This window comes from Protomyctophum bolini (genome assembly GCF_963924005.1).
Source record: "Protomyctophum bolini genome assembly, chromosome: 21".
Taxonomy (NCBI): Eukaryota; Metazoa; Chordata; class Actinopteri; order Myctophiformes; family Myctophidae; genus Protomyctophum; species Protomyctophum bolini.
In genome coordinates this window covers 10572861-10587259 of record NC_137882.1, presented here as the reverse complement: position 1 = coordinate 10587259, position 14399 = coordinate 10572861, and the positions used below count along the sequence as shown (strand labels likewise).

General features: G+C 45.2%; 1 protein-coding gene across 3 annotated transcripts in view; it reads left to right on the top strand.

Moving 5' to 3' along the window:
• The window catches only part of ncoa2 (nuclear receptor coactivator 2), an 83840-nt gene that overhangs the window by 31510 nt on the left and 37931 nt on the right, over positions 1 to 14399 (top strand). For all 3 annotated transcript variants that reach the window (XM_080794093.1, XM_080794094.1, XM_080794092.1), the window contains exons 4-7: positions 1409 to 1581; positions 7728 to 7831; positions 10905 to 11082; positions 12702 to 12890. In XM_080794093.1, the coding sequence (XP_080650219.1) occupies positions 1409 to 1581; positions 7728 to 7831; positions 10905 to 11082; positions 12702 to 12890 (644 nt within the window). The remainder of the gene's footprint in view (positions 1 to 1408; positions 1582 to 7727; positions 7832 to 10904; positions 11083 to 12701; positions 12891 to 14399) is intronic.

Below are 14399 nucleotides of genomic sequence, written 5' to 3'. Positions count from 1 at the left end.
GATGATGTTGGAGAGAGACCACATGTAAGGCAGCTTGTTGTTTAGCAGGGCAATATTACAGAACCGTAGGATGAGGTTGTCGAGCCCACGGTTCTTTACAACCTCTGGGGGTATGCCGTCCGGCCCAGCACTTTTGCCCTTTCTCAGCGTGGCTTTCGCCCTGGCTAACTCACTGACCGTGAAGGGACCATCATTGATGTTGAGGTTCTGGAGGAATGGTGGTATGTCTTCCTCCTCTCCATCTACGTTTGTGCCCAGCAACCTTCGGAAGTGGTTGAACCAAGTTGTCCCTCAGGGGGCTCTCAGGGCTGAGTCCCTCACAGTCCTTCCGTCCAGTCATCTCATTGATGACCCTCCAGACCTCACCTTGTGCTTCCTGGATTCTCTGAACCCTCTCCATCAGTTCCTCCACCTTTATGTTATCAGAGGTACGGAATAGGAGCTGTTTGGCTTCCCACGTCTCTCCGCAGTTAGGCATGCGCCACCAGATGGGTGAACAGGGCACGGAGCGGGTCAAACTATGCCCCCCCCCCCCACCTTACCATGTTCATCTCTGCCTTATTGTGAATTGGATGAACAAAGACGACCGTAGCAGTAGCACTTAAGACATTTAACTGGAGTGGATATCCTTTTTGTGACTACTTCAATTTGATGGGGCCCTGTGATGAAGTAGGCACAGTCGCTAAGAATAGCTTACTGTCACTGTGACTTCTAACCCTGGGGTACAGAGAGTCTGCTGAAGCCTGTAAATGTAAATCTGCATAATTCATCTGCAGACAGGCACACAGGCGTTGTCTTTATTGATGCAGCGGTGCTTCATGCTTGCAAAACAGAAAAAGAAAAAAAAACAAGAAAATGCTGACTGGCTGACTGCAGATATATTTAGCTAGAGCTGTGTGTGTGTGTGTGTGTGTGTGGGGGGGGGGGGGCATAGTTTGACCCCGGCCCTCACCATCGTTCCGAACTCTGCTCCATGCCAAGGTTAGCGTGAATGCTGTGCGGTGGAAGCCATTAGAGCCGTGTTGTCCACAGATGACTGATGACACTGAACCTTGGTGGAGGTGTATAGATTGAACTGCTTTGATGTTCTGCCCCACGCTCTGTGCCCTGCTCACCCATTTGTTCTCCTGCTGTGAGCAGAATGTGGTGTGTTTGTGTGTGTGTGTCTCTCTCTCTCTCTCTGTGTCTCTTTCTCTCTCTCTGTGTCTCTTTGACAGTACCAAACACACATGAACACCCTTGCTTTAATACTAAGTTCTAGCATAATTTTATTCACCCTTTCCTTAGGTTGTGTTCCTTCAGTTTTTTGCCTACGGCTTCCTCTCACTTTAACGTCTCCACCATCCTCTCTGTTCCTCCCTGTTCCATCGTATCACTACATGTTTTTTTTCCCCTTTTGTCTTCACAGCCCCAAGCGGAGCAACGAGAAACGCAATCGCGAGCACGAGAACAAATACATCGAGGAGCTGGCCGAGCTGATCTTCGCCAACTTCAACGATATCGACAACTTCAACGTCAAGCCTGACAAATGTGCAATCCTTAAGGAAACTGTGAAGCAGATCAGACAGATAAAGGAGCAAGGTACGAGGAGCACCATTTTCAGCATTGACTCTTAATTATTTACGGCGTATGCCTGTTCAATAAAGTCTCAGTGTTAGTGAATAGGACTTTCGGCATAGTAACTGGTCAATGGACTGCATTTGCATAGCGCTTTTCTCCAAAGCGCTTTACAATGTACAATTTACACACCCATTCACACACCGATGACGGAGGTCAGGTAACCATGCAAGGCACCAACCTGCTCGTCGGGAGCAGTTGGGGTGTCTTGTCTTGGAGGAAACTTGGTTTTATTCCAAGACGGCCGCTCTCCATCGTGAGACACTGCTGTAATGAATCCTTAGTTACCATTCAACTTGGCTTGCTTTGTCTCTCACACCTTCGTCACACCGCTGATAAGACCCTGATAAAAGCCTCATGTGTGGTGTAAATAACCTAGTTAATTAAACTGTGTAAGGTGTATACGGTTAGGTGAATAGCAGTGTTTCTATTGTGGTTTGTAATACGTATGTTGTGAATAGGATGAGGCTATTCCTAGTAATTAGACTGAATAGTCATCCATAAATGTTTGTATAGTATAAAGTTTGGACATTTGAATGAATATTTGTAAATGTTGATTTGTTTATGATTAACTTGTATGATTCCGTGAGAACCAGTAGCATGAATCGACTAAGCAATGAGCGGAGAGCTCTAGGTAAATGTGAGTCAGACTGGCTGGCCGAGGATGTCGACTTTTTGTGACTCGCATAGAGCCAGGCATTATGTAATGGCAAGCAATGTGATGCAAAAAAGAAAATCACACACAAACACTGGCTATCCCTCCGTCCCTCCCTCCCCCACCCATTTATTTTGCTCCTCTCTCCCTTTCTCAGCTGCTTTCGTTGCTCTCTCCTTTTTTATGCCAGGCTGGAGTCAGAGTGACATCCCCTGCCTGCCCTCTGAAGGCAGTTATTTTGTTTGTACATGGACCACAAAGCTTAACAGGACTTGTTTTTCTTTGTTCACTGCCAACTACAGGCCTTATTCGCCTTGGAAGAGACACTGTACAGAACTGTACAGTTCTTGTACAGTTCAGTGAGGGCACAAAACGTCTGTTTCTTGTTCCCTGATACCCTTTTTATGAACCGTGTAAGCCCTGGTACCTCATTTAGAAGTTTTTACACCGGCAGGTGACGGTGATTGCCCCTTTTGGTCTCATTTCTTTCAAAAAGTTGTTTTAGAACTTCAATACCATAAGTCCTGGTCCACTTCCCTGGTGACTGGGATTGTAAGACTGTGGAAATAACAGTTTAGCAGTGGAGAATATTTCTTATTTCCTCTTCCAGTAACTGCTTATGGTAGCACTATACCGGAAGCAGGGACTCGAAGTGCACAGATTTAACACAAGAAGACACTTTTGCTTTGAGGATGGACTTTGAAATAGAGGCTTCCGAAGGCAACACTTAATGTATCCCTGTATGTTTTATCTCATGTTGTCTCCATACATTTCCTTAATTGAATTCTGGGTGGATTTGTGTACTTGGAGGGGGTGTGGGGAACTCACCCACTAAGCCAGGCAATGTTTCAAGCTTGTTTGGTCTTAATAGACAATATGGCGGGTAATTGATTTCTTTATAGTGCCCATAAAGTAATGGCATAGCAGGGAATTTTATAGCTAGTTTTACACTCTGGGCTGCTAGCCTACTAATACTATATTACAACTCAGCCCCAATAGTCTGGGGGCTGATCTGCTCTGAACTGCACTTGGATCAGAGAGGAGTTTTCTTGCATTCAGCCTGATAAACACTGAGTGGTCACTGGTGACCCTAACTTTTCCTAGTGTTCTAAATGCCAGTTTACAGAACTGTACTAATACCGCTTGAAACATCTGGTAGATGTCTGGATGGTGTACGTGGCCATTAGTTTCAGCCGTGTACCTGCAGAAGGACAGTAGCGCCTGGCAGGAGATAGTTGGAGCCTACTGAGGGCTGCCACGGTGCTGAGTGATGGCTTTGTACTCGGGGCAGCTGTGCTGGTTTACTGGGCCCTGCTGGGCCTGCAGAGGCCCTGCTGATGCAAACATCATTAATACTGTGTGAGAGAATGAGAGAGTCGGTGCGTGTGCCACCGCAGCAGGGCGAAACCGGCTTCCGTCCTCCTCACACACATCTGTACCCCCCCCCCCCCCCCACCACCACCACCACAAAAAAACCCCGAAAGGCAATGGATTTGTTCCCATTTTTCGGGCCACAGAATCTCCTCACCATATGGTCAGCCGTCACATGGGCGCAGTGCAACAATCAAATGCGTCCCCCTCCAGTTACTCCGTTGGCCCCCTCATTCCTCCTCTCATGATCATCTTCAAAAGTAGGGCAGCCCGCACTCTGAACATAAGGCTTCTCTGCACGGCTATTAACCCAATCACTCACATGGAGAAATGGGGAGCTTCATTTTGCAGGTATGGGATGGACTGGAGCCTGCAGTATGCTCCATATGTTCATTTCATGTAAAAAACTATAACCTAATAACGGCTACCTCACTGAATAATGAGTCTTAATGACTGCAGATGAAAGAAATCTTATTGTACATCTGACGAGACATACTGAATGCATTTGTCTTGTGGCTTTCAGGTCTATAAGCCCATGGCTTCTTCGTACATGCCGTTGGTGACTAACGTTAACCTGTATACTGAAATGTCCGCTCAACACTCAGCTGTCTCAGGCAGCTGTCTATATTTCACACTAAGCTGAGAAGCAACAAACGCATCCCTTCAAAGATCGATGATCATAAAATGCTTCAGCGTGTCACGTAAGGTTAGGATCTCCCATAAAGTTGAGGTTTGGTTTAGGTGAGGGTTATAAATAATTCTGTTTTGGGGCAAACATGATGCCTTGTTTTCCGATTATACAGAAATTATAAACCAGCTCGTATCTGGAATCAGGAATTGTTTACCCAGTGGAAGAAGCTGTTGTTCTCCTTCATTCCATAATAGCTCTTTCTTTTGGTACGTTGAGGATGCCATCCATCCTATGGCTAGAACCAGCATGGCAGCTGCATGCTCCAACTCACTTGCACTCATTTACCGCAACCTTTCACCCCATCGGTTGCTAAGTGCCTGGGTTTACACCATGGCAACGTGTTTCGACAATGAGGCAGCATGTGAATGCTTTGTGACAGTAGAGAGAGCCTTGTTAAAAGGTCTGGCTCACAAGTGACCCGTTTAAAAGCACACCGGACTGTTTTAAAAGATAAAGTAAAACCCTTTTTAACGCTGTATAAGAGTGTTTCTGTTTCCACGCTTGAGATCAGTGTTGCTTCGGTTGAATAAGTGAGCTGTAGGCCCGTGTTGTCATGTGAACTGCTGTTTTAGGAAGAGCTCTCGAAAAATATATTTGATTTTGTGCACCTCTAAAGCAGATCTCAAACGGCGCGCACACACTCTCACTCACACACACACACACGCGCGCACACACAGAACTAATGTGACAGTGACACACTGTGTCATAATCCTCCAGTATCATCACTTCAGTATCATCACTCCAGTATCATCACATCGCTATAATGACCAAACTATTCACTTCCCATATTCACCTGAAACGTGCAAAAGCACTGTCACCACTGGCAATTATACATTCACATTAGTAAATGTAGTTTATTAAATTTGTTCTGTACAAAATAGCATTTTGTATGTCATGACGTTGATACTCTGGTAGACGCTCTACCAGACAATGTAAACAAGCTGATATTCTTGTCCCAGAACATGACAAAAGTTATCACATGCTAGACCACTGGGAACGGTAGCCTCTCTTTTTTATGCTAAAGTAGTAGTGACAATGACGTGTATAGTCTAAACAAGCTGATATACTATAACTTATCAAGTCCAAGACCACTAGGAACAGTACTCTCTCTTTAGGTTACCGCTACCCTGTTTTTATACAGTCCATGTTGAGACTAGTTGAGTTTGAGTTGAGTTTGAATCTTTATTTCGGTCATTTAAAAACAAAACAATATGGTTGTTAACCAATTTACATTTATTAGTCAACATAGTGACTATTTTAGCCCAAAAGGTATGGCCTGAAGCATAAAGCTTATTTTGCCCACCTTTTTACATAATAAAAAATAAATAATAATAGTCTATGATAAAATATCACAGTAGTGAGGTCCTAGTGGACACTTTTTCACGATTGGGTGCCTCGTCTAAGCCAATGGGAGATAAAACCCATAGTCTGAACGCTGCAACATGAAGCCGTTTCCTCTAAACCAATGGGAGATAAAACCCATAGTCTCTTTGCTGCACCTGGCAGTAATGAGTGACGTGAGTCATTCTTGTTTTTCTTCTGCCATTGCCATTGTAGCATAATGTTGCTATAAGCCTCATCATTTCGCAAAAAGAGTTTATTTTATTGCTATTGCTGTAGCGTAGGCACTGATTGAACAGTTTTTGATCTGTAATGCCTGGAGAAACAAGCCTGGCTTGTGGCATTAGAGAAAACTTTTCTTTCTCGTTCTCTCTCTGATGCCACAAGCTGGCATCACCAATCAAAACTGTTCAATTCATTAACTAAAAGTTGCTATAAGCCCAGGGCGAGATTATTATTTAATCATTATTTTATGTCCTTATTGGATTAGCCATCTAGGCCTACTTGATGATGGAACTGATGAGTTCTATTTAAAGACAGTTGATTTTAGCCTAATAAAAACGACTAAGTCGTTTAATCCGATGGATGATTTTATTATTATTTTTACGGCTTGGCTCTATAGGAGGCCTTTGTTATGCCCGGAAAAATACATACGCACACTCATTAGGCTTGGGCGATTGCATATTGGCAATTATGAGTCCATGGTCTGGACGATTGGGACGATTTTGGGGGGTGATTTTTGACATTTTATTTTTCCAATGTAATGTATCCTGTCCCCGGTACTGAATGGAGCGGAGTAGAGGGGAAATAGCTTTCTCTTTCTTAGTTGTCTCTTTATTAGCTACTGTACCGGTTTAAGAGCAAAGCCTTGTTTATTTCTTTAAAGACGAGCCGTAAAAATGTAAGTGAAACCTAATTATCTATATCTACAGTAGCTGGTTTCTATATAATATGCAAAGCGTTCGCTGTGCAGTGCACGCTTGACGGCGCAAGGACGCATTTGCCCTGCTCTCATGAGATCCTGCACATCATTCTTAACTGATTGCTGTCATTCAAATTTCTCTGTAATCTGCAAAGTCTGGATAGGAATTCCTTGTGTCGCTTATGTTTTTATCACCAGTTAATCAAAGGGTGCGATTTAAAATGTAAGTTGGCTGCCCCTGTGCCCCACACACTTTACACGTCCCTTTAGTTACGAGAGAGAGAGAGAGGGACTGATTGATTAGCCAGCAGGATTTATTATTTTGTCCGTCTTAATATTAAAAAGACGACAACTATGTTAAAATGAAACTTAGATGGGTGTGTTTCGCCACATTGTTGCTTGCAATGGTCAGGTGCAAACTGGGGTAGGATGGTACTCTACAGTATAGTCTACACTGTGTGAACGTCACTTGGTCTCCTCTCATTGCTGTGAGCTTTACATCAGCTAGATGGTGAGATACAGGTGCTCGCCAGCAGAAAGACAGTCATGTCATTTCATCTCTTGTTTGTGCTCCTCAAATGAGAGCCTGCCGTCACGTTACTATAGTAACCCCGCCGTGGCACTGAACGCGTTAAGGACTGGGGAGATGTTCTCGTGTGAATATGTACAGTATGTACCTGTATTGGCGATCGCTGATTTTTGGGCTGACCACTGAATATCTTTGACATAACACCCAACTCTTAACACAGACACACACACAGGTTTTGTGAATTTATAAATGGTTTGATGCATGAATAGATGATATTCACTACAGCCCTATTTCTTTTTCTTTGTTATCACATCCATTTGATTCCATTTGTACTCAGTTGTGTTAAAACTAACAAGATAATCTAAAACAAATCAACACTTTAACAAAAGTTTAAAATGAAGGGTTGTGAACTTACAGCCATAAGTTGTCATAGAACGAAACTATGGGCAGAAAAAGCATTGACAATTCAATGAAGGAACCGATTGTGGACTCACTTTCCAGGTTTTAGGACCACAAACTATTTCACTCTATAGCATTTATTTAATGAATTAGGATCCATGCTCCTTTTCTTATTGTGTTCTTATTGACTCCTCATCCACAGAGAAGGCAGCAGCAGCCAATGAAGAAGAGGTGCAGAAGGCTGACGTCTCGTCGACGGGCCAAAGTGTGATCGACAAAGATGCCTTGGGACCAATGATGCTAGAGGTGGGTAGCGTTTGTCCCTCCCCATGGGGAAGGACGGGAGTTTAGTTCAATGAGTTAGTTATATCAGACATGATGGCAAAAGACTAGGAACCTCCCTAAAATATTTAGGGAGATATTTCCCCTTTCACGTCATGACTCATGATAGGGGCTACAATGAAGAAGGCTGTCCACAGAGAGCCACCCAAGTGGGCCATCAGCAGCAGGGTCTTGAGTGTGTAGCTGTGCAGGAATAATGCTGCCAGCGTCTTGTATGTGCCTCAGAATGGCCGTAAATCACAGGGCAGAGCAATGGCCTCGTTGTCCTACGGAGGGCCACTGAAGTGCTGACGTTTAATGGGAAAGAAAGCAACAGCCGTGGATGAATAAGTCCATTGAGTCTCTCCGCTCTTCCTCCAACCCACCCACCTCCCACTCTTTTTCTTGTTTGCTTCCTCTTTCTCTCTCTCTCTCTCTCTCTCTCTCTCTCTCTCTCTCGTGCACTAGCGCAGTGTTCTTCCCTCTGTTCACAGCTCGATCTGTCTTGTCATGGATTATTTATAGCTCTCCTGGTCCAGCGTCACTGAATCGACATGCTAACTCCTGTCTAAAAATAGCCCAGTGCAGGCCGCATGCTTTCCCATATGTTCAGCAGCCCCCAAAACACAAGAACCATCCATTCACACCCGCTATCAGCTTCCGCCACGACTCCCATCCTCCAGCAGGAGCTCATTACGTCATGGTCTGTGGGCAACGGCCGCCGCAGGAAACTCGGCCGTGCGACCTACCTCCGAGGCCCTTGACTGCCCACCCTTATGCCTGCATGGACAGACAGAAGTCCCTGATAAAACCGTGTGCTTTTGTTTTAACCCTCTGGGAGCCAGCCTTGTTGTGCCACACACGGGCATAAGGTTTGCATGCCATGCATGGCACCGCTGCAGCTCGGCATGTTGTGTGACATGACTGGGCACAAATGATTTTCATGAATTTAATCAGAAACTGTTGCTTTTGTGTCATGTCGAAATTCTGCCATGGTCAACCACAGTTCCCACTCTCAGCAGAGAGCCACTGCTTGTTAGTTGCTACTATATCTCGGAAGTCATAACAATAGTTTATTCTATGCACTTTGTGAGCACATATTGCTCCTTCAGTCCTTACTATAAGGGAGATTGGTGAAATCGGTATTATTGTTGTTTTGCATCTCCCTATGGGTGACCGGACTTGGAACAGTGTCGCCCAGGGGCACTGTGACCTGTGGCCTGCCACACACTCTGCGCACTTCATTTAATACGGCAGTTAACGTGGGCAGTTATGCAACATAATGTCATGTTGCAGAGGAGGGAGTCAGTTGCCAAGCGGTTTGGGGGCAGAGAGATAACATGGAAGATTAGTGTGTGTGTGTGTGGTGGGGGAATGTTGAAGCACTGAGAAATCGATTGTGTACATGTGTCGCTGTGTTGGGGCGTCTCTGCAGTGTATATTTAATCAGGGCATTGTAAATCAAAGTGTTTGCTAACGCTGTTGTGAAAGAACGTGTGGAAGAAGGCAACATCTGGCAGAAGAGAGTGTTTGCTCTGTCTGTTTGCCCTACTTGCCCAGTGTGTGCAGCCTTCGTGCACTCGCACAGAAGGCACTTGCACAACCACACGACTCTCTTTTAAAATGGCCCGCTGACATGCGGCGAAAGATTAAAGTTATCCACAGTGGGGGTGTAGTTTATGGAAAGTTTGTGTACCATCTCGAACCCGTAGTTCGAGTTTCATTTGATTAATCTCCTGTTGATTACTCTCGTTGATTACTCTTTTTAAGCAGATGTGCAGATCAGCAATGTTGGCATGCGTCTCTTGTTATGACACCAGCCATTGGAGCTTTACAGTCACCCCCCCGTCACCCCCTCCCCCCCTGCCCCAAGGGGCCTGGGCGTTTCGAAGGCCTAATTGACACCGTCTTGTACCTAATGGCTGACCTGGGGCTGTATTCTTTCAATTAGGCACTTCCCCTCCCTCATCATCCACCTCCCGCACACATGTCATGTACCCATCATCCTGCTCCCACATCATCATCATCCATGCTTCAATGTGCACAAAGTGATGGATGTGCCATGCACACTGTGGCAGCATAGAAGTAGTGTCTATAACGGCCATTACCAACTTGTGGGCTGTGATGATATAGCAAGTGGGCCCCCATATAACTGCCAAATAAGCGGCATTTAATTTCACCTCAATGACTAACATAATAATGTACATTTTGCTGATATACAGAAAGAATACAAAAGGCATATTATATTCCTTTATCATATATTTATTTGACCATCTGAGATACAGGGCCAGGCAATGGCATCTTTGTATGAGGAATAAAATGAAATCAAAAGTGCACTCTGCACTGTCTTGTCTGTCACATCACAAGCAAAAGGAGACGTTTCTGTGGTTACCAAGGTGAGGGGGGGGGGGGCTTTTATTAACCCATGCATTCCTTGGCCGCGCGCACGCAGACGGCATTACATTCGCAGAAAACAACCCAATGATGGAACCACAGAATTCTCGATTCATTGTTAACTGTTACGTTTAATTGAGTTTCTTAATGATCAATTAATTGATGAACCCATTTTGGGCGGGAACCCCTTTTGGTGTTGCATTATGTAATGCTTTAGCTATTGAAAAATAGCAGATCTACCAGCTCCTATAGCGCGCCACCGCGTGGCGCACTAGGAGCTTGTAGGTCTGCTATTCTTTGAAGAATTGTGAAAACTGACATTAAAGTGTTTAAGAACGACTGACATAGAAAAACGGCTTTTTCAAGAAAACAGTCAGGATTTAGAAGAACATTTGCATGTTATAAATGTTTATAAATAAATACCGTAGGTATGCATAACAATTTATAACAAAGACGGTTATAAGTGTGTTGTTCTGCTGAGCTTATAATGCATTAGGACCAGCACTTATAATAATAATACGTTCTAAACGTGGTTATAAGTTGTCATGCTTGATTATAAACATTTACAAATGTGATTATAATGCATGCATCGAATAGACCATGAACTTCTGAGTGTTGGAACTGTTACCGATTTTCAACCTGTGACGTTCTTCTTCTCTTCCAGGCCCTGGACGGCTTCTTCTTCGTGGTGAACATGGAGGGCAACATCGTGTTTGTGTCGGAGAACGTGACGCAGTATCTGCGCTACAACCAGGAGGAGCTGATGAACACCAGCGTGTACAGCGTCCTGCACGTGGGCGACCACGCCGAGTTCATCAAGAACCTGCTGCCCAAATCCCTCGGTTAGCCCTCAACTCTTCTTCTCTGACGGGATGTCTGTCGCTGTTGGTTTTGTGTCTTCTCTCTCTCTCTCTCGCTCTCTCTCTCTCTCTCTCTCTCTCTCTCTCTCTCTCTCTCTCTCTCTCTCTCTCTCTCTCTCTCTCTCTCTCCTTCCTTCCCTACCCCTCCATTCTAGTGTCCAGTAGTCGGTTCTTTCTCTCTCATCACCCTCCATCTTCCTCCTCCTCTGTTCGTTAGCTCATGTGTTGGAGAGCGTTTCCAGTTAAACCGCTGCAGAACTGAAATGGAACAGCTGGCCAATTCAAAAGCATACTATAAGCAATTGTAAGCGCCATAAAATCCTCAGTGTTCCTTAACTCTGACTGTGTAAAATTGGACCCAAAAACCCCAAAATTGGCACAAGGGTTGGCACTGCATGCTTAGAGACTATGTGCCCTTCATTCTCTCTGTTGCTGATGCTCAGCCTTGGTCTTTTGCCTTTTTCCTCTCTCTCCCCCCCCCCCCCCACCCTTCCTTTTTGACTAATTAACTTCCTTTTTGGTCGTCTCTCTCCCATGTCAGCTGCATCACTCCTGTGCACTCTCTTCATCGCATGCCCTTCCTTTCCTCTCTTTTACTGTTTCTCTCATCCTCTCTTTTTTCATTGTTTCTCTCTTTCTCCCTAACTGACCATCTCACTTTCTCTGTATTTCACTCACTCACTCTTTACTCTGTTTGCTTGCTCTTTTTTTTTTCCTGTTGTCACAATTTCTCTCTCTCTCTCTCTCTCTCTCTCTCTCTCTCTCTCTCTCTCTCTCTCTCTCTCTCTCTCTCTCTCTCTCTCTCTCTCTCACACCTATTACCACTCCGCTGCTCTCTGGTCCTCTCCCAAAGAGAGGTGGGTGGTGATAATGTATGTCAGTGCCCTCCATCAGCAGTGAGCTCCTGTCTCCCCTTTCCTCTCTATCTCTCTTCTACTCTGATCTCCTCTTCCGCCCATCCCTCCCTGCCTCCCAGTGCTCAGAAGGAGATCTGAGTGCCTGTCCATCTGGGTGGCAGAGCAGAGCAGAGCACCCTGGAAATGATCAGCAGGGCTGCTGCGTGTCCCAGATACTGGGAGATTATCAATGCACCCAATGAGATCACCAACCAGATGGAGTGCAAAGGGAGTTTGCTAGCGCGAAAGTTGTGTGTGTGTGTGTGTGTGTGTGTGCATGCTTGCGCGTGCATGCGTGCGTCAGGAGAGAAGGGGAAAGATTGGCAAGGGCGTTTTAGAGGACGTGCATATGGAGCCCTGGCTGTGATGCATGTCTGTGGAGCGATAGCTCAGGGCTCACACTTACAACTGCTTATCATGACTGATCTCTACCCCGCAACTACTCTCTGCTGCCTTCTCTCTCTCTGCTGCCTTCTCTATCTCTCTCTCTCTCTCCCTCTCTCTCTCTGCTGCCTTCTCTCTCTCTCTCTCTCTCTCTCTCTCTCTCTCTCTCTCTCTCTCATATATATATATCTTTGAAGTGCCCGTATCTTTGACGAAGGAGGATCGTCACACTTATTGCAGGTGTTTTTAGTGGATGTTAAATGGAACCACAAATAAGCCTCTTTTATTTGTCTAATCAACCTCTCCGTTGTCTCCTCCTAGTCAACGGCGTCCCGTGGTCCAGCGAGGGTCCGAGGAGGAACAGCCACACGTTCAACTGTCGCATGCTGGTGAACCCCCACGGCGACAACCAGGACGAGTCCCGCGAGCACGAGCCCCAGCAGCAGAAATACGAGACGATGCAGTGCTTTGCCGTGTCGGAGCCCAAATCCATTAAGGAGGAAGGAGATGGTACGTAGAGGAGATGAAATGGGGTTTGATTGAGCACAGTGCAGCACAGTCACCCCCCTTTCCCCTCTCTGGACTCACAATGTCCAGGGAGGAGGGTAGAGCCCGACCAATGCCAGATTTCTGACCGACAAATAACTTTTTATTTAGCCAGTGGTTTTCAACCAGTGGTCCGGGGACCACCAGTGGTTCTTGAGGGGGTTCCAGGTGCTCCCCCAGCACAGTAAAAAGAACGTTGGTAACTGAATGGACCGTTAGAGAAGAGTTGAATTATACGTAAACATCTGCATTACTTAATTTACAAATGACCAATACTAAAGTTAAAATAATGGCCGATATTTCGCCCAAACCGATATGTACCATCGGCCTGGCTCTAGAGGAGGGTAGTTTAGTTGTCACGGTAAAAGGAAAAAAGTGAAGATCATCCGTTTTCTATCCACTGCATCGCCTCCACTCTGGACAGCATTCATTACACAGTGCATTCATAATTCATCCACATTTCCTCACAAATGGGTTCCTCTGACTCTTGAAGCGCAGATACTTTCACTCTGGATTCATGAGTATCGTTTCAGTGCAGCAGCATGTGGAAAACATGAATTATTTTCCTTTTTTTCCCAACATTCTCGCATTTCCAACGCATTGGAGAACCAGAGACACGGCGCTGCAGTAGTGACCCTGGTGCAAACATCTGTAAGCCGTTCCTCGGAACCGGTTGGTTCGCTCTGTTTGTTCTTTTCCGTCTGTTAACCCATTCTGACCTGAGATCAGATTCATACGAGGTTTCCACTGGACACACACTGGTCTGATTAACCCATTCTGACCTGAGATCAGATTCTAAAAAATGTCAGTCGTTCTTAGATTTTTCAAAAATAGCAGACCTACAAGCTCTTAGTGCGCCACTCGGTGGCGCGCTATGAGCTTGTAGATCTGCTATTTTTCAATAGCTAAAGCATAACATGATGATAACACCAAAATGGGTTCCCGTTCAGAATGGGTTAACAGTCACAGAGAGGTCAGCTGGCTTTCCCCCGGCTTTACACTTTGGAACTGCACAATGCCGCGGTTTGGAGCATGATCGTCACCGCAATAACCAAAACAGTCGTTTTAGTTTTCATCCGTGTTGTTTTGAAAGACCACGACGACCTCAGATGGCATATTGACGCTGATAATCGGGTGGAAACCTTATGTCCAACATGGTTACTAAGAACCTGTGTTCCAAAGGATCCAATGTAGTTAGAATCTAGTCACAAGCACTTTTGTTTTATTTATGTTGTGAATGTGTTTTAAAGCACAAATAAGAAAATAAGAATTAAGCCCCTAATATATACACCTATATTAAATCCAGTTCTTTGACTGCAGCTCTGCTTAAATGTAACGGAGACGTAGTGAAAAGGCTTCAGTTTCATTCCAGAGCTCCAGTCTCTCTGTGCCTTTATCCCTCTTTGGGCCTTTTCTTTGTGAGCCAGCTGTTCTGCCAGTTCTGCCTGCCATACCTTGGCAAAAAGACCACCT